This window comes from Rhizopus delemar, genomic scaffold (genome assembly GCF_000149305.1).
Source record: "Rhizopus delemar RA 99-880 supercont3.4 genomic scaffold, whole genome shotgun sequence".
Classification (NCBI taxonomy): Eukaryota; Fungi; Mucoromycota; class Mucoromycetes; order Mucorales; family Rhizopodaceae; genus Rhizopus; species Rhizopus delemar.
In genome coordinates, this window is record NW_027137830.1 from 1473709 (window position 1) to 1493017 (window position 19309).

The 19309-nt window shown below is 34.1% G+C and overlaps 7 protein-coding genes across 7 annotated transcripts; 2 read left to right on the forward strand and 5 right to left on the reverse strand.

Moving 5' to 3' along the window:
• Positions 1-1016: 1016 nt before the first annotated feature.
• On the forward strand, positions 1017-3130 carry RO3G_06040 (uncharacterized protein; the record flags this gene model as incomplete). Its single annotated transcript, XM_067660630.1, has 12 exons — positions 1017-1095; positions 1146-1214; positions 1261-1352; positions 1414-1560; positions 1624-1819; positions 1872-2078; positions 2131-2171; positions 2333-2354; positions 2516-2680; positions 2741-2890; positions 2944-3039; positions 3102-3130. 12 exons carry the CDS (start codon positions 1017-1019, stop codon positions 3128-3130), a joined length of 1293 nt encoding a protein of 430 aa, XP_067516731.1.
• A 198-nt stretch (positions 3131-3328) lies between these two features.
• Positions 3329-5080, reverse strand: RO3G_06041 (uncharacterized protein; the record flags this gene model as incomplete). Its single annotated transcript, XM_067660631.1, has 4 exons — positions 3329-3895; positions 3951-4591; positions 4674-4912; positions 4959-5080. 4 exons carry the CDS (start codon positions 5078-5080, stop codon positions 3329-3331), a joined length of 1569 nt encoding a protein of 522 aa, XP_067516732.1.
• A 419-nt stretch (positions 5081-5499) lies between these two features.
• RO3G_06042 (uncharacterized protein) lies at positions 5500-7461 on the forward strand (the record flags this gene model as incomplete). Its single annotated transcript, XM_067660632.1, has 8 exons — positions 5500-5544; positions 5669-5689; positions 5740-5893; positions 5945-6039; positions 6091-6517; positions 6564-6884; positions 6935-7338; positions 7456-7461. 8 exons carry the CDS (start codon positions 5500-5502, stop codon positions 7459-7461), a joined length of 1473 nt encoding a protein of 490 aa, XP_067516733.1.
• Positions 7462-7815: 354 nt separating this feature from the next.
• On the reverse strand, positions 7816-8406 carry RO3G_06043 (uncharacterized protein; the record flags this gene model as incomplete). The annotated part of the gene is made up of 4 exons (XM_067660633.1): positions 7816-7893; positions 7944-8081; positions 8138-8220; positions 8271-8406. 4 exons carry the CDS (start codon positions 8404-8406, stop codon positions 7816-7818), a joined length of 435 nt encoding a protein of 144 aa, XP_067516734.1.
• Positions 8407-9134: 728 nt separating this feature from the next.
• On the reverse strand, positions 9135-10819 carry RO3G_06044 (uncharacterized protein; the record flags this gene model as incomplete). Its single annotated transcript, XM_067660634.1, has 7 exons — positions 9135-9251; positions 9301-9562; positions 9612-9922; positions 9978-10344; positions 10397-10523; positions 10578-10697; positions 10747-10819. 7 exons carry the CDS (start codon positions 10817-10819, stop codon positions 9135-9137), a joined length of 1377 nt encoding a protein of 458 aa, XP_067516735.1.
• A 1814-nt stretch (positions 10820-12633) lies between these two features.
• RO3G_06045 (uncharacterized protein) lies at positions 12634-13736 on the reverse strand (the record flags this gene model as incomplete). The annotated part of the gene is made up of 2 exons (XM_067660635.1): positions 12634-13523; positions 13583-13736. The coding sequence occupies 2 exons, from the start codon at positions 13734-13736 to the stop codon at positions 12634-12636; spliced, it is 1044 nt and encodes a 347-aa protein (XP_067516736.1).
• A 2152-nt stretch (positions 13737-15888) lies between these two features.
• On the reverse strand, positions 15889-16285 carry RO3G_06046 (uncharacterized protein; the record flags this gene model as incomplete). The annotated part of the gene is made up of 3 exons (XM_067660636.1): positions 15889-15953; positions 16044-16103; positions 16207-16285. 3 exons carry the CDS (start codon positions 16283-16285, stop codon positions 15889-15891), a joined length of 204 nt encoding a protein of 67 aa, XP_067516737.1.
• Positions 16286-19309: the final 3024 nt, after the last annotated feature.

Here is a 19309-nt window from a genome sequence, read left to right on the forward strand (position 1 = left end):
GTTCTTAATCTTTCTAAATAATAAAGAAGTCTGTACCATACATATCTAAGAATATAGTGTATAGGACTACTGATCAAAGATTTCCAGTTACTGTTACTTATATTTGTGAATTTGTGTTAAAACTGAACATTGACTTCAACTGACGATTTTTTCTTGCCGTTATAATATTATCATCATAGCTCATCTGTTGAATGAATGGGTCAAAGTAGATGGTTGATTCAATTGGATGGACCACACTGTTAAAATCAAGGTTGTTGAGTTCAGAAGACATTGAAGATGCAAAAAACGGCTTGAAAGTAAAACTTTCATCAAGAACAGTACTTTTAATCTCTTGTAGAATATATGGTGAGCCATAATGTTGTCTTTGTTTTTGAATTGGACATTATTAGAATAGAAACCTCGTACAAAGAAATGATATGCTTTTTGTTATCTCTCAGAATCATCATACTACAGCATATTGCACTGTAAAACCTGTCATATATTTTGGAATAGAGATGTAAATGCAAGTAAAAATATCCATGATATATCACTTTCCGCCCGGGAGGGTAAAAGATGACCGTCCATCTTCCAGCGAGAAATCGCAGTAGCGGATACTGCTTCATATTCACAGAGGATTAAAATATTACAAGGTAAGATATCTAATATTAAATTCTGACATGTCTTACCGATATTCATCATTCTTACAATTCTTTTTATTTGAAATGACCCTTTCCTTGTCTAAATTTAAAGTGAAACACTCTAGCGAGTATAATATATTGTTGAACTAATGAAACCATCTGCTTGCAATTATTTATGCTAATATCTTTTGTATTCTCGTGACAAATCACTGTATGATACATTTGCATCACTTTTGAATCCTTATACGCTTTAGAACTTTACTAAACATTTAAATTTTCATTCATAAAAAAAAGATTCTGAGAGATAACATCGATGGCGGAGCTCTCTCTCTCTCTCTGAAAAAAGGCGACCTGGTCATAAATAATCCCAACTTTTTTTTTTTCTTCTTTACTAAAGCAATGCTTCAATACTTGAAAACAAAAGAGGAAAGAGAAGAGTTTATCAACAAGTATGATAACTTTTTGTTTGATTGCGATGGTAAACCAAAAAATAAAGAACAAGGGATTTGTGGACTAATGAGCTCATAGGTGTTTTGTGGGAAGGCAACAATATGTTTGAAGGAGTAGCGGAATCTATGAAACTCTTGCGTGAAAAAGGTTGGAAAAAAACCTTTGATATCAATGTGTATTAACATATATAAAGGCAAACATGTTTGCTTTGTTACCAACAACAGTACAAAGTCTCGCGCATCTTATTTAAAGAAGTTTGAAGGACTTGGTATTAAGGCAGAATTGGTAATTTATTATATAAAAAAAAGAGAGAGAAAAAGAGAAACGAATTCATATGGTGTTTTAGGGAGAAATCTTTTCTTCTGCCTTTGCTACTGCTACTTATTTGAAGAATGTATTAAAGTTTCCAACAGATAAGAAGGTTTATATTATTGGTATGCAAGGTATTAAAGAGGAACTGGCTTTAGAAGGCATCAAGAGTTGTGGTGCAGAAGTATGATATACAGACAGAAGGAAACAATTAACTTTAGCTGATATATCATACATGTGTGTATAGGAAGACAGCGGGTTGTTTGATAACGATCTAATTCCTGATGACCCAGAAGTTGGAGCAGTAATTGTCGGACTTGATACACAAGTGAACTATAGAAAATACGCAAAGGGATTCGCTTATTTAACTAGAAATCCTGGCTGTTACTTCCTTTTGACAAATGAAGACAGCACATTCCCTCAGCATGGCTCCTTTTATCCTGGTAAGTAAATAGTATATACTAAAATAATAGGATGATATAAACCTATATGTAGGTGCTGGTGCTATTGCTGCTCCTTTGATCACTGCCCTTAATAGACGCCCTGATGCTGTATTGGGTAAACCTGCTTTGAATATGTTGGAAGCTATTCTTGCAGAATATAAAATAGATCCTAAAAAGACAGTGATGATCGGTGATAGACTTAATACTGATATTGAATTTGGCTTAAAAGGTGGTATTGATACTTTATGTGTATTGACAGGTAACTAGCAATTAATCTATTATAAACATACAACTTATCATTATATATAAAGGTGTTGCTACTAAAGAAGAGTTACTCTCTGACGATAACAAAGTAAAATCCACTTATTATATTGATAGCTTTGGTGATTTCGGTAAAAATTAAACTTCGTAACAAAATGTTATTTGAACCTCCGTTATTATTAAAATAAATAAAAAAAGGGAAAAAAAAGTCGTTTCCTTTTTTTTTCTTTTCTTTTCTAAATATTTTTAAAGACTAAGAAAAATGAGCAAAGCAGTATGTTTATGAGAATAAAAAAAAAAGAAAAGGGTGTATACAAAGACAGTGAAAACTTACTCTATCCTTTTTTTTTTGAGTAGCCAACTCAGGAACAACTTGATGGTAAGAAGGAGTGTAAAACCTGTGTCATCTTGGTAATTAATCTGAATGACTTTTAGAATGGAAGGAAGCCTTCTCTTTATATGACAAAAAGGGTAACAGCACCGTTTCCTCCGCTAACCTTGGTGACCTTTTAAGAGGTCTTGGCCAAAACCCTACTGAGGCTGAAGTGCGTGAACTGATTAAAGAAACTGCTAAATCTAAGAGTATCCCTGAAAGCCAAGGTATGGGTTGTTTACGTTTTCCTTTTTCTTGTTTACTTACTTTTGCCCCCCTTAATATAGAATTTGATATTGATTTTGGTACATTTTTATCTATCCTCACGCGACCTGATGGTTTCAAGCCCGCAGGTTCCTCTCAAGAATTTATTCAAGGCTTCCAAGTTTTTGATAAGGAAGGTGATGGTTATATCTCTGCTGGTGAATTACGTTATGGTAATTACATATTGCTATACTTTAACAAAAACAAAACTTACATGTACTTGTAGTCTTGACTAACCTTGGTGAGAAATTAACTAATGAAGAATTGGATGAACTTTTAAAGGAAGTTGAAATTGGTAAAGATGGTCGTATTAATTATATTGGTAAGCTGCAAAAAAAAAATCTGTGCAGTTTGTTATGTATTCTAATCTGTTTTTGACCATAGATTTTGTTACCGTTGTTTTATCAAACTAATAATAAAAAGAAAGCCCAAAAGATATACCGCACGTATTTTATTTAAAAGTCATCATATTTATCTATTGCATCAAAATTACATTGAATTTTATGTACAATCCCCATACCAAAATCCGCTTCAATACGTATTTCAGTTAAACCAAAATACATTCTTTTATAACATGTTAGTTTTCTGTTCATTTTGCAATAACACATTAGTTACCTGACTGTATAAGCTACTCTTTCTCCATGCGCCACATGTGGCATATAAGGAATAGGTACAGAAATAGCAGCCACCTGCTTTATACCAGGTTCATCGTAATACCTTGGCTCATGATCTTCTGAGGCATACAGCATGATATCTGTTGCTTTGATTGTTCCATAATAAACAAACATTTTTTCCTTTATGCAGTGATCCACAGGGATCACATCCCCTTTTTTGACAAATACTAGAAATCGAGTCGTACAACGAATCGTACCATCTGGACGCACTACGCGTGAAGAAAGAGGGTCTCTTGACTCATCAAAGGGTAAGCCAGCATTGATACCATATGTACGACGAGACACACGGGATGTGATCAAACGGGGATTGAGACCCGAATAAACTGCACCACGTACAACAGCCAAGGGAGCTCTTGGCGGACAAAGAATTTGCTTGGCTCGATCTTGAAATGTCTCTTGAACTCTCTGGAAGAGATAATTGGATGAACCAAATCCACCTACGAGAAAAATACAAGAAACGCTTTGATCAGGTACTTGAGCCAATTGTTTTTCAATTAAGGCAAGCTATTTTAATGATCAGTCCTTTTCTTTTTGCGTTTAACAAGAACTTTTTTCTTACCACACGCTGAACCACAGGCTCAAACACTTTATCTCTAAGTTCATCCGCCCTTAAAGCCAACGTTCCTTCATCCAAGCAACCATCTTCATCATTCAACTGACTTATGTCAATTGAAGCGGGTATATTTAGGTATTGATCATCTAGCCCATCAAATTCTGGCTTAATATTATGCACAAATTGATCCATTAGATGATTCATGGTTGCCGGCGGTAATGTTTCAAATTGCTGTCCTAATTTCTCTTCCATAAGCGCTTTAAACTTGTTATCCAAAAAGATACTTCCACAGCTCTCACCAATCCCCTTTGTGACTTCCTTTAGACGGTGATTACGCTCAAGTCGCTCATCCATGACTTCAAATACAATCAAATCCACAGTACCTCCACCTGCATCACAGATCAATATGGTGTCTCCTCGTCTGAGGCTGATCTGTTCACACATTCGTTCACAATACAATGCTGCTGCTTCTGGTTCTGAGATCAAGATGAGTCGGTCTTGAGGATCATCCGCATGAATCAGGCCTGCCTTGATGGCTGCCCTTCGCATCGAGAACTTGGCTAAATCTGACCACATCGCAGGGACAGTGAGGCAGTATCGAAAACTGGACTGGTCGTAGTTCTTGGCAAATCCTCGGCTCACATCTTCTAATACATATTCATGAAGTGCTCTTAAATAATCTGCAATGTTATCTACTGCTGATCTATCATAATCGTTTATGTTATATACTCAAACAGACAAGTGTTTTCAGAATTACTTTTTGTTTTCGGCCTAGTGTTCCTCTTGGATGCAAAGTTTCATCAAGATGAAGTTTAAAGTTGGTCAAAATAAAGTGTTCCTTCGCAGCTTGTGGTTTTGTCATCAATTTCTTGGCTCCATGCCCCCAATTGATGAGCTTTGTAGGCTCTGTTCTCTTATAGGCTGATATTGTAGGTGTCTTGGGATAAAAGTTGCCTCCTTTATGCGGCCTAGTAAAGAATATAAGAAACAAAGAAAAAATTATACTTTATATACCATTTTTGTACGTCAAACACTTCAGGTATTGTATTATGTGTGAAGGCATAAGAAGCACCAGAGAAAGTGGTACCGAAATCATAAGCGATCACTAATTTATAATTATCTTGTTGGGATATCATTGCCTTTTATAAAAAAAAAATTAAAGCAAAAAGAAAAGAAAAAAAAAAAAAAAAAAAAAAAGAAAACTCTTGGCTCTTCTTTCTTTTAAATTTGATGGTTAAGGTTTCACGAACCTTATATTTATGTGGCTAGGGTAGAGTTTTTTTTTTTTTTTTTTTTTTTTTTTTTTCTTTTTTCCTTTTCTTCCTTGATATATAAATATATATGAGTAACCCTATTGAGGATTACCCTCTTGTTATTGGTATTGACTTTGGTAAATGATAATAATAATAAAAAATAAAAATAAAATAAAATTTATTTATTTTTGTTATTCAGGAACAACTTATTCAGGTGTATCTTATGCTTATGTCAATGATAGTGAAATAGTTGATATCACCAAATGGTAATCTATATTATTCTTTATATACAATTTAATAATATGAGTGCCATTAGGCCAAGGCAACCAGATTATAGTTATCCAAAGGTAACAATAGAATAGGATATAAAATACATTCTTATTCATTTTTACACGTGTATAGTGTCCTACAGTGTGTGTAAGTGTAAAAATATAGTTAATGAACTATTGATTTTGACTTAGTTTATATTAGCAATACAGTAGTGATGATGGAGTAAGTATGATGACAGGAGCAGTAATACATGCATAAATTAACCAAATTAGAACTTGATACAATGGGGAAGATTCGCTAAATCAGCCAAAGCAGATCAAGGAAAGGTGATTGTTATTCAACAATTCAAGATTTATTTGGATGAAAATCCAAAGAGACCATTAGCCCCTTTACCGCTTGATTTAACCGTTTCTCACATTATATCTGGTACACGGTGTGACTAGTATAAAAGAGAAGAAAAGCTCATTTGCATTATAGATTATTTGCAAAAGATGTTTACTTATATCAAGACTTACATGTGCCAAAAGGGATTTAGCAGAGATTTTGATCAAAAAGCTCGATACTGTCTTACTGTAAGCAAAGCAAAGTAGCTCTATACACATTCTAATCCGTATGTATACAAGGTGCCTGCCATGTGGTCTGATCAAGCTAAACAGACCATGCGTGAAGCAGCCATTCAATCGGGTCTCATTCAAAAATCTGATCACCGGGATAGGCTGATGTTGATTTCCGAACCAGAGGCAGCTGCACTTTATTGTGAAAGGACATGCGACAAGTTTGACATGAAAGATGGTGAAGAATTCATGATTTGTGATGCTGGAGGTGGCACAGTAGATTTGATTGTGTTTAAAGTAGAACGTGGATTGGATGGTAAAAATATATTTAGAGAAAGTACAAGAGGTCTAGGTGAGACATGTGGATCCATGTTTATCGACATGAACTTTAGAAAGTTACTAAGAAAGAGATTGAAAAAGATCCTGCGTCCTTCGCCCAATGGAAAAGTCATTATACCTGAAGGACCCTTTGAACATATGATGGATGTCTTTGTTGGTAAATAATGGTTAAATAATATTTTTTTTTATTAACTTGATAATAGATAGTTCAAAGCCATTGTTTGATAATACGGATGATATTTACTGTTCAATTCCAATGGGATTTGACTTACGTGTCAAGACAGATCCTTCTCTTGGGTTAGATGAAGGCACAATAACATTTACAAAAGAAGAAATCAAGCGAGATGTATTCGATCCAGTCATTCAAAGAATTATTCAACTCTGTCGACAACTGCAAAAGGATACAGTCGATTTAAAGGCTATATTTACAGTTGGTGGATTTGGTTCATCTGCTTATCTTTATCAACAATTAGAAAAGGAATTTTCAGCTGAAAATATAAAAATCATCCAACCTGATAGACCAGGTAGCTATAGTCATCAGTAATTTGTTACTCTCTTACTAATTCTTCTATAGAAATGGCAGTGGCTCGTGGTGCAGTAATCTTTGGTATGAATCCAAACAAGATTGCTACCAGAGTACCAAGACTCTGGTATGGTATTAAGAGTACATATCCATTTGATCCTCAATTTGATCCTGAAGAATACAAAGTTATTCGACCTGGTGGTCTTGTACGCTGTGATAACAGATTTTCTACTTTTGTTGAAAGAGGAAAACCATTGGATTTAAATAGCTGTATCATACGTCAATTTACTATCTATGCGCCTTACAAAACCGCCTGTTCCATATTTTCATCTGCTAGTGAGCATGAACCAAGATATACCGAAGGCGATGGTGTTAAAAAGGTGTTTGATTGTGATATTCCAATGCCTGAATTGCCTCATATTAGACCTGGTGATCCTATTTCACTCACCATCAAAGTAAGTAACAATAATACTGTCATGTACTATGAACTAATGATATCAGATGTACTTTGGTGAACTGGAGCATCGAGTAGAAGCAGTCATTAATGATGTAACATATAATGTTTCATGTAGATTTGACGTAGAATAAAAGTTTATTGTTTTTATACGAGCTTTTTAGCGGTGAAAAAGTTTTTATAATAATGCATTTGCCAGAAACAGACAACACCAAGAACGACAATTTGTGCAATTGTCCACCAAACAGCACGAGAGTTGATCAATTCAGATTGGTCACGGAACTCTTTTTCTCTTTCCTATATTGCAAATAGTTATTAAGCCCACTCTTGTATAACACTCTACTACTATTACTTACACGTTGAGCATTTTGTTCAATTTGAATATCTTCAACACGTTCATTTAATTCATGCACTCTTTGTACTAATTCTATTATAGTAATAATAATCATTAGTCTTCACATACAGCTTATTATACAATTTATTTACCGGAAACTCCTTCAGCGTGGTGATCGTGATGGTCAGTTGGATCATCGAAATCCATATCAAAAGTAACTCTCTATTATTAAAAGTTTAACATATACACACTACATTGCTTTGTTTACTTACTGTTTTAGTGTTGTCAAACCAGGCATTGGATGAAGTAGAAAGACAGATGGCATGATCTCCAGATTCAGTAGAGGTAAAAGTAAAACGACCAGAGGAAGCACCTTTTGTATCTACAATTCTGTGGCCTTGAGGAAGTTCCTGTAGCATTCAATTTTAATAACATTCACATTTATTTTTATATATGTTTCTTTTACCTCAACAGTGATTTCCATCTTCACTTCTTTATTTTCAATCCATTCATTATGACTATCCGAGAACTGTTCCGACTTGTAAACACCTAAATACAGCAAGGTAAATACAAGAAAACTTTAAATCTCTTTAAATTACCAATAACCATAGTTTCTTTTGGTAAATCCTCAATGAAACATTTCTTTTCGGATCCTTCCAAGTAAAAGTATAGTGCTTGACTACCCACTATACAGACAGCTAATAATAAAAGTGCAGAAAAACGAAAGCTTGACATTACGGAAAACGCGCTCTGGTGAAAAGAAGAAGAGAAAGGCTGGAGAAGGAGTTTCTATAAAAAATATTAATAGTCCAATCAGGGTCCGCCATAAAAGTTATAAATGAATAGGTGTCAAGTGTGAATTATTAGATTTTTCAAAGAGTTGAACAAATAAGGACTTTGGTACTATCATCGTAGTTTACTCGTTTAAATTGCTCTGAACATATGAGGAGGCATTATGCTTTGTTAACCATAGGATTTTTTTTTGGTTCCTGACGTAGTCATGAATGGTGCATTTCGTTTTAATTACTGTCAATAAAGCTTTGAAACTCAGTCATAATATAACCCATTTCTTTTTACAAAAAGTTGAGTGGATGATGTGGATTTGCTGATAAGCATAGCTGTGACTAATGGCATGTGCTACCGATGATTGTCCAAAAAGAATAAAGAAGAAAGGTATATAATGATGATAATCACTGTCCATTCTATCACTGTTCCGGTGTTTCAACCTATGGTGCTCTATAGGAGGAGGAGTACGGTTTTCATGTCAGTTAAGCAAAAGACTAATTATGGTATTTGACTTATGAAGAGCTACTTCATTAAAGCAATATCTAAGTCTTCTTGAAATTTGATAAATATAAAAGAGTACAGCATTCATTTGTATCAAAAATAAAAAGAGCAAAGCATTTATTATAACTGTATTATGTGTTTTACATTCATTTAAAATAAAATAAAAATTAAGAAAATTATTCTTTGGTGATTGAGCCTTCTTTAACGGCTGCTTCTTCTTCATCTCCTTTGGCCTTCTCTGTTTTAACAACATAGTTATCTTTAAATGCCAATATTTGTCCACGGGAAAACAACTAGATAAAAACATGTAAATAAATTAAATCAGCATTGGCTTGTCTTTACCTCATCAATTTCTTCAAGAGATCTTCCTCTTGTTTCTGGTAGGAAAACATAGGCAAATGTACCCATAACAACAGACATTGCGCCAAAAAAGAAGTAAGTACCATAAGTAATATCATTCATCATGATCGGTGTCACTTTAGCAATCGTAGCATTCATAGCCCAATTAAAAGCTGTCGTAATAGAAAGAGAAATAGCACGAACACGTGTAGGATAGATTTCTGAACAAACAATCCAAACGATAGGACCCCAAGAAATCTCATAACTAAACAAAAGATCAAATACATGCTTTTTTTATAGTAAAGCATATTTACCCAATAGCAAATATATAAATACAAATGATGGCAACATAGCCCTTTGCGCCCACTGCTGCACCAATAACACCCAATGTGCCATTCGTGTCCTTTTCAAGCCCCAAAACCATACCACCAAGAACAAAGAATGAAACCATCTGAATGACTGAACCAAGCATCAAAGTATGTCTACGACCCAATCGATTGTCAACAAAGAAGAATGTCACAAACACAAAGGCCACTTTCACTGCACCATAAACACCTGTAGCCAGAATTTCGGTATCGTTACTATTAAGGCCAATCGATTTGAAAATATCGGGTCCATAATAGTTCTATTATACAGATCTGATTAGCCTTTTTTATTGCTGTTATTACTTTCTGACTTACAATGGCATTACTGCCAGTCCACTGTTGAAATATCTGAAGCATGATACCGAGGAACAATCTGTGTAAATTTTCGCGTTCAAATAACTCTGTCCATTTACCAGAGGTTGCTTGTCTATCTGATTCCGCAGCATCTTCAATCTCTTGAAGTTCTTGCAAGATCTCTGGATGATCTGCAGGCAAATCTCTTAATTTACACAAGTTCTTCAAGACTTCTTCTTTACGACCGTGTAAGGCAAGCCATCTCAGAGATTCAGGTAAAAATACCATACCAATACATAAGATGCCTCCTGGTGCAATTTGGATGCCGAGTGGAACTCTCCACTGGGTGTTACTTACAGGAATATGACGCAAACAACCATAGTCAATCCTATGGAAAACAATCAAAAACTGCTCAAGAAAATAAAAAGGTTTCTTGTTACCAGTAGGACATCATGATACCAACAACAATAAGAAACTGCCAAAGTGTACCTAATCTTCCTCTCAATTTACGTGGGGCAATCTCAGCAACGTACATAGGAACCAACATGGAGCATGCACCAATACCCACTATTTTAAAAAATGTCAGAAAGCAGCAATTTTGAATTCTTTTGTAAACTTTACTGCCACCAAAAAAACGTCCAGCCATCATGGTTGCCAAATTTTGAGCTGCTACTTGAAGGATTGAACCAATGATAAACACGAATGAACTTAACACGATTGTCCATCGACGACCCAAAGGATCTGTAGAAACATTTAATTTCGCGTTTTGTAATCTGTAAATTTCCATTACCAGCAAGAAAATTAACCAACAAGGCGCCTACACAGCAACCTGCCTGAAGTAATGACACGACGTTTCCTTTCATTGTAGCTACCGTACTTGCGTCTCCTTGTATTCCAAAGTAAGCCGGAAATGTTGGCATGGCCAGTACACCAGAGATGACACCTGAATGAAGAGATTAAGAGCTGTCTAAAGGTGTCTTTTGAATGATTAAATACCAATGTCATAACCAAATAGGAAGCCACCAATACATGAAATCGTTGTGGCGATGAGTGATAGATGCTTCATTAATATAATACGTGTTTATTTCCTTTTATGATTAGTAAATAGCGTGTGCTAAAATAATTAGACTCTTTTTTTTTTGATTTGTAAAAAAAAAAAAGAATTTTTTATGAGTTTGCAGAATAAAGACAAAGTTGATTCAACCAGAAATAAGAAAGTATATTTATATGGATCCGACTAGCATGAATGTAAAGTCATAAGAACATGCTGTTTTTTTCCTTGACAAAAATTCTCCTCAACAGCAAATTATCCTCCGTAATGACAAGAAAAATTAAATTCGTTTGGGAACACATAAAAACCATGTTGACATTGTTTCTTGTGGAAACATGATTTCTTTTTGAACGAAAACATTAAGAAGGGATCAAGAATGGCTCTCTTTTCTCTTTCGTCTTTATTATGTTTCCAATTTATTGGTATTTATAAGATGAGGTTCAAAAAAGAGAAAGAGAAAGAAAGATTTGGCTTATTTTATTGAATAAAAAAATAGTGCTGGTAGCATGTTATCCCCCATAGTCATACCTTCCTACTTTTGTAATTTGTATAACTGTAATACCAATTTTACTCCTCAAAGCGGGGATTTCCCACAGCATTGATTGATGAGAAAAATCTGACTTCTCCTTTTTCAACACAAATAAAATCTGGTCATTTTTTTCAATTTGTTTTATACATTCACCTTGCAATGGTTTTTTTTTAAAAAAAAACATTTTTCTTTTCTTTTTCATCCTGCAATTTTTAGGAAAAAAAAAAAAAAAAAAAAAAAAAAAAAAAATAGATGATAATGTCTCTATCTGATCCAGGCTTTTCATAACATAATTTTTTAGTCCTACAGTAATCCAAGCTTTTAACTACACCATACTTTCCCGCCAACTTCCTCAAACGGAAACTCGGATGATCTTACGCATATACACTTTTCCGTTTTATCTTATGTAAATTTCAAATTTTGTACAAAGAGATGAGTATACCATGTGATAGTGAGCTAAACAATGTATAGAATATAATGACTGTAGATGTATGAAAAAGTACACATTTTATGCTGATGGAGCCAGTATCTTTTATATGATTCTTGCTGTTTATTATTGGGCAATAAACAATAGAAAAGGAGGAATTGTCCTGAATCAAATAAGATTGTAACCACGCAATTGCTTTGTAATATCCTTGCCAAGAACAAACAAATACTTAGGTAAGATGAAAGCTCATGTGATTGTTAGATTGATCACAGCTTATAAAAGAGTTTATGAGTATAAAACCCCTCTTTTTCGTATGCAGCTTAATCCATAGTCTGCTTTAGTTATTCTGGGAAGAAACAGTTGGTATTTGAGCTATTCTTTTGCGACAGCCACACATTACGTATCTCATTTGCATTGTGCTAACTCATTCATACTGCTTTTTTCTTTTTTTCATCCAATGAAATAAGCAACTTTACTTTATATGAGGACCTTTAGCAAAGGAAACAAAGTTTAGTTTAAGTCATTGTCTTTACTTTCTTTAGCTGACTGGAGACTTTCAGTTTTGTAAATCCGATCTATTAACAGTTGGTGTGCTTTCTTTTTTGTTTTATTTTATAAAATATCGTTAAAATAGTACAAATAGGATTTAAATAAAAAGTTTATTGTTCATCTAATTTTCGAGCACAAATCTGAATCTGGGAAGTCCAGCTCTAAAGTCTTCAAGAGCCTTGTTAACATCTTTCATCGAATACTTCTTATACCAAGCATTGATATTATGATCAGCAGCAAATTGAAGCATTTCTTCAGCAACTGAGGGAGGACCGGCTGCAGAACCGACAATTACAATTTGTTTCATTATTTGCAAAAACAAAGGAATTGGTGGGTACGAGAACTCGGGAGCATTTACATTGATGAAAATACCATCGGGTCCCAGAAGACTAAAGTAAGGCTCCCAAGTAAAGTCTTCGCCAACACCAGTACAGAGAATATGAGTTAGCTTGTTAGCGTGTTTTTTCATTGCCTCGGCATTACTAGTAACAACATAATCATCGCAACCAAGTTCAAAAGCAACATCACGCTTTCTGTCGCTTGAGGACAAAGCAATGACAGTGGCACCCATGGCCTTGGCAAACATGACACCAAAGTGACCAAGGCCACCAATACCCAAAACACCAACAACAGAACCAGGGCCAACATTCCATCGCTTTAAAGGAGCATATGTTGTTACACCAGCGCAAAGGAAAGAAGAAGCATTTTCGTTTGTCATATTATCCGGGATCTTGCACACATAGAGTTGATCTCCACGCCACTTATCAGCATAGCCTCCGTATGTCTTATCGCCCGTTGGCCAATGGCTTCCGTATGTCCCAATTGTTCCTGCACAGAGGTTTTCCTTGTTTGTAGAGCATTTTGCACAGTTTTTGCATGAGCCACATATAGGACCAAGACCAGCACGATCGCCCACCTTCAACTTATTTACGTTCTTTCCTACTCTAGTGACAACACCAGCAATTTCGTGTCCAACAACACATGGATAATCTGTAGGGAACCAACCAGAATCTATGAGAGAATAATATTTAATGTTCGAATAGGATCAACATACTTATTACTGTCTTTACCTAAAGTATGGGTATCACTACCACAGATACCGCAGTGTGTGATCTTTAACTCAACACTGTCTTCATCCCAGGGCTTCAATTGGAGTTGCTTCTCAACAAGTGGTTTACCCTTGCCTTCGCAAACCCACGCATTAAATGTGTTACTATCAGTCATTCTTGTTTTTATTTGATGAAAACTGATTATATTAAATGGATTTTATATTAGCTTTTATAAGATGAATATAGGGTTATAATGTATACAATGCATTCGTTTGCATTTTCCTTTGTTGGTAATATGAGTCGTAAGCGTTTTTTCTTTTTTTTTTTTCCGGCTAAAACTCGGCGCCTTTTAAATAAGGAAAAAAACGCAAGCATGAAGTAGTGAAGATTATTTTGTCCGTAAAAAATAAAAGCTAAAGTAGCCAAAACATTTATTAGAGTACGTTTTACACTATGTTTCCTACGAAGGCAAGAATAATAAGCAGAGAAAAAATAATATAGAATAATATACACCATTTGCAGAGAGTAAAGTTGCATTTTTACAAATTTTGTAACACAATGTATACAAGTAAACACAACATTTATTCTTGAAATTAGTGTATGACTCATAAAATAAGGACAAAGTTTTAAACAGCATGATATGCATACACTAGCGGTTTAATTTATTACTATAAACTATGTTTTTGAACAAAGCTATTTTGGCCACCTCAAAAAGTTTTTAATTGAAAAACATAACGCTTCGATAACATTCAATTTGCTTATGAACAGAGGGTTTGAACCATGGACAGCATCACAAATATCTCCTTAACATTTATATATAGACTATTCTTACCAGAATAAAAGAAAAAAAAAGAGGGTCTTAGTCTGCAAGGTTCAAGCATTTTTTTTTTGAAGGCTCGAAGTCTTTGCCGCTAACAGGTAATTACAAACAATTACCGGAAACACATAAACTGTAAAATCAAACTATAGATTAAAAAACAAGCATCGCAACGTAAAGGGTGCAGCACAATCAAGGCAAGGTCTCCAAACAAAATGAATCTCACAAGGATGGATGCTGTCTTGAATGAATTCATTTTAATAACATTCCACATGTGATGCTTGGTTTAAAGAGAGCTGTCAGCTTTATTTTATTTTATTTTCTGTCGACGATCAGTTTTGGGGAATAGATTGCGACATGAATGGAGTTGGACTTCATTCTTCTTATTCAGCTATAAAATCGATGATCAATATGGATCGAAGGTGTCTTTCAACTGCAACTTCGAAAGATTTCCCCCCCCCACTACAACTCAGTGTTCCTTCTCTCAACTAGTGGGCCTTACTCTTCATTCGATCTGGTTTTCCCACCTCAATGAAGTATTCCACTCGATGCCTTTTAGCAAACTCCATCACCAAGGAAAGAGTCACTTGAAATATCACCGCATTATACACTAAGCTTGACGAATATCTCTAATAACAAGTACACACTATGAGTAACTTGATTTGTTGCTCATTATAAGAAACAACAAAAATCAATACAAATTATAAACCACAAATATGCACCTTTATATATCCTTCTCGTTCCTCCCATTTAATATAATTCTCTCCGTTTCCTTATTGACTATATTTATCGTTCTTTTCATAGTCACTAAATTTGCTAGATCAATAAGTCCTGTGTCTATATCTAGTTGACCTTAAATAATTTTTTATTTAGGCAATGCTTTTAATTGTGATAATGCTGCCACCTAAGAAACATCGATTATATAATCCATGCCAACACTGTGGAATACGCAACAATATATGCTAGTTATATTGAAACTATTTACACTTGATATTTTTGAGGTTACATCTTACTATCCTGTGTTCTTCCATCAGCACACTTCATGGTTCTTGCTTCTTTTTGAACTTCCTGATGAGTTGACAAACTTTGCTTTATCTACACGTATTAAAACACCCGCAGATAGTGATTAATATGAAGATGACCAACTCAATTGCGCTGTACGTATCTTCGGACCATTGACTGTTAAAGATGCTTTGGGGTTTTTTGTTGCGATTTAAAGCCTCATCAAGCACTGAGTTTGCTCTAGTTTTATTTTCATTGATTAGTTTGCTATTTGAGAGCTTTATGATATTTCCAAGGTAGTAAAAACCAAATAAGCCAAAAGTTGCCGTACTTTTTAGATAGAAGAGAGAAAGATTTTCTTGAATAAATGCACCATTTGTCTACACTTGTATATTCTATCTTATAAGGCTTAATTATTGCTTCCTTGTCTTGAGGTGCAGAATAACCGGCTTTTGATCGATGATTTAAAGGCTTGCTTGCGCATTTTATATTTGGAAGATCCATCATATTATATGTCCATAGGAACATCTCTATATTTAATTTCTGTTTCTTTATTCATAGAGTTGATACTGGCTATTTTATACAGTCGTCATTATCTAAAATCTAATATAAAAAAGTTGTTAAAAGTGTTCACGATTAATACGCGTTATCTGAATATTTTACATAATACCCTTGGTTTCGACTTTTTTTCTGTCCAGCTTGCAAGCTTTTCATTTTCAGATACTATTGTTGCGTCAATAGCTGGTTTGTAATCTCCTAGCGTAATTTCTTTATTTTCGCAAGAGCAACTACCTTCCACGAAGAAAACGAGGTACGCCAGCTTTACAAGAGCAGTATTCCTCTAACCAACCAAGCGAATTCCTGAAAGAAAGCCGGTAAATATTCGTTTCAAAAAGATTCAACATTACGAAGTTACCAAACTATTATGTGTGAAAGAGAAATATACGGTGTTAAAGATAATGAGCAAGTACAACTTTAATGTGATAGTAAAGTAAATAAATTTATCTAGTTACGATTTGCATAACTCAACTCGTTCCGCATAATTTTAACCTTTGCTTCGCTACAATAAATCGACTTCTTTATCTGAGTGTAGCTCGTGATGTCGCATAGCCTTTGATTCCAGAAAGCACTGTATGCTTTATGAACATTTTACAGTTTTATTCTAGTCTTAACTTTCTTGTTTATTATCGAATTTTTTTTATTTGTTTTTAGTCTTTAATTTCAATGAGGGGCGTATACCATTCTAAGAAATATAAAAGTTTAATTTATCCACAAACACAAAAAAAAATTCCCTGTGATATAAATTTAGTCAATGTAGTAACTTAAATATCATAAGTATTCTACATTTTGATGAAAGATTAGTTTTTGCTTTTATATATTTGTTGACTTTTGAAGTGATGTATATATCTCATCATGTGAGTTATGTCTATCCATGTTGTTTGGCGTTGATATCACAAGATCAACTCTTATTTTAACTGAAGAGGGAATTCTAACTCTTAAAACGTAGTACACAATTGATCGTAACCAAACAAAGTTCCAGTTTAAGAAAAATAAACTCAAATGACGGCATAGATACTTTTTAAAATAGGCACACGCCTCAAGCATCTATCAAATGTATCTGCAGAGTGCTAAGCAAATGCTTAAAGATAATTAAGAAGGACAGCATTGCAAGCTTCTAAGATTCTAGTAGGTGAACCATCACTATTTTTAATGAGCTTCTCTTAACTTTATAATCATCCTTAGAGAAACAGCGCTCCTCTTCCTCAGTTGAAATACCAAAAACACTCATTGGGAATTGAAACCTCATAATTGAGGGTTTATTTACCGCCCTTCAATTTGAGCACCCGCCCATTGGCATTGCGACTACTATATAAATGTTTCTCTTTTTTAAAACATGCACTATGTGACACGGAATATAGTTGTACAATGTACATGTGGAGAGTAGAATAGTGATTAACCTGAATTAGTTAACATTTGAAGATATGTTCAGTCGAGAAAAACTTCAATATACCTCATCTAAAAGAGTCTTATGTCTATATCCTATCAATCCTATATTTGATTGTTGTATAAGCAAGCATCATGTTTTCTCTTTTATTTTCTATCACAATAATCTGCTTACTGATTTATATGCAACAGTTCAAACTCAGGACCTGACTAAAAACTTCTTGATGTGATAATAAGGAAAAAAAAGATAAAGATTATATCTTTATCGAAAAAAAAAAAACACACCGCTTGTCATTCAGTATATATATAAACTTTCAAAAATATTTGAGTGTTTGATTTCAGGCAAGGAATGCATCAAGTAGAAGAAAATTAGCTTGAAGCAGTTCATAGATTCGAAAGGAGTTACTGTAAATGACTGATTAAAAATAAGCAAATAAGATGCAAGTGAAACAAAGGAGTTTCATTCATTTTATTGGGGGAAAACTCGGTGCAGGCACGAAAGCTGGTAGATATCAGTTAAGGATAATGGTGCCAACTTACTCTCAATGGAGAGTGACTCTATTCAATTGAACTCCTGTAAGAATCTTTGAAACAGGGCTTAGAAAGAAAAGCGCCAGCCTTATGCCTTGTATTGGCAGTGGCAGTTTCTATTTAAAGAACATTCTACTGAAGTCCTAACTTCAACTACCTGTAGTGCACACTGTATGTATTCAAAGAATTGAGTATCAGAAAGCGTGCCCCTGAGTTGTACTAAGATTATAAGTTTACATTAAAAGATACAATTGTGTGTAAGGTATTTTGTTTGATTTTGTAATCAAATCACATTATTCAAGATTATAAATAACAATGCTAATTTTGCTAGAACATAATTGTACCATGCACTCGCAATTGTACTTCAGTGGTGTTCTATAGAAAATAGTTTTCATATTGTCCCTTTATTCTCTAAAATAGGACGATATTTTACAAGATAGGTGGCATATGTGGTATGTACTTACCATACTCGCTTTATTAGAAAGCAAAGATTTTTCCACTTGACCCAATTTTTTCTACAAATCCGATAGTTAAACCTTCGGAAATACACATAGGTTCAAGATGATTTAATTATCCCTTTTTGAATGTCAGTATTATGCTTTCATATAAACCTACTCAAGTTTAAACATGATTAATTTCTTAATTCAACTATTCGTGTTTAAATTGTCTTCTATGTCACATCCATTGTAAAATTGTAATAAAAGAAGCTACACATTGCGTTTTGTGTTACGAATTTTTGTGTTACGAGGGAATGTAGAGAAACAATGGGTGTCGTAGTTTGGCATTGAATTGAGATAGGTTTTATAGTTAAAACTCAAAATGCAGTGCAGTACAGATACTTTCAATCACTGATTGATGAAACTAAATTCGACAAGAAACTGACAAAATTTCTCTTGCTGATATAAATTGCATTGATTTGAAGTTTGAGATATTTTTTTATAAACAAAAGATTTAAATAGACATTTGTACAGATCGAGTACTTCATTAGCTTGGAGGCTTTTTTTTTCACCACTTTTGTATTCACGTTGCAAGGAACCTTTTTGCAATTATAATTTGATATTTTAAGCACTGTTTATTCTGAGCATTTTACACGAAAGAATTCATTTATTTTGTATTACTTTAAAAATCATCTTATTGCATGCAAAATACAAATTTAAGATATTACCAATCCTTTTTCAAAAAATATATATTGTCCGATCGCAATGGATTGCACAATTAAAACTGCTGGTAAGCATCTAATGTCTCATGTTTAAATTTGCTGCAGATTCCCCAATGTACAAATGTAAAATCGGTTAATAATTTAGTCACTTTCTATCAACCACTTTACAAACTACAAACAAAAATTGGGGTTGCTTTTCTCAGATTCAAGACAGTGCATATGGTTTACGCCTTATAATTGAGAAAAAGAACAGTATTAAGTGGATGAAATAAGAAAGAAGCTTATTGAATCAATT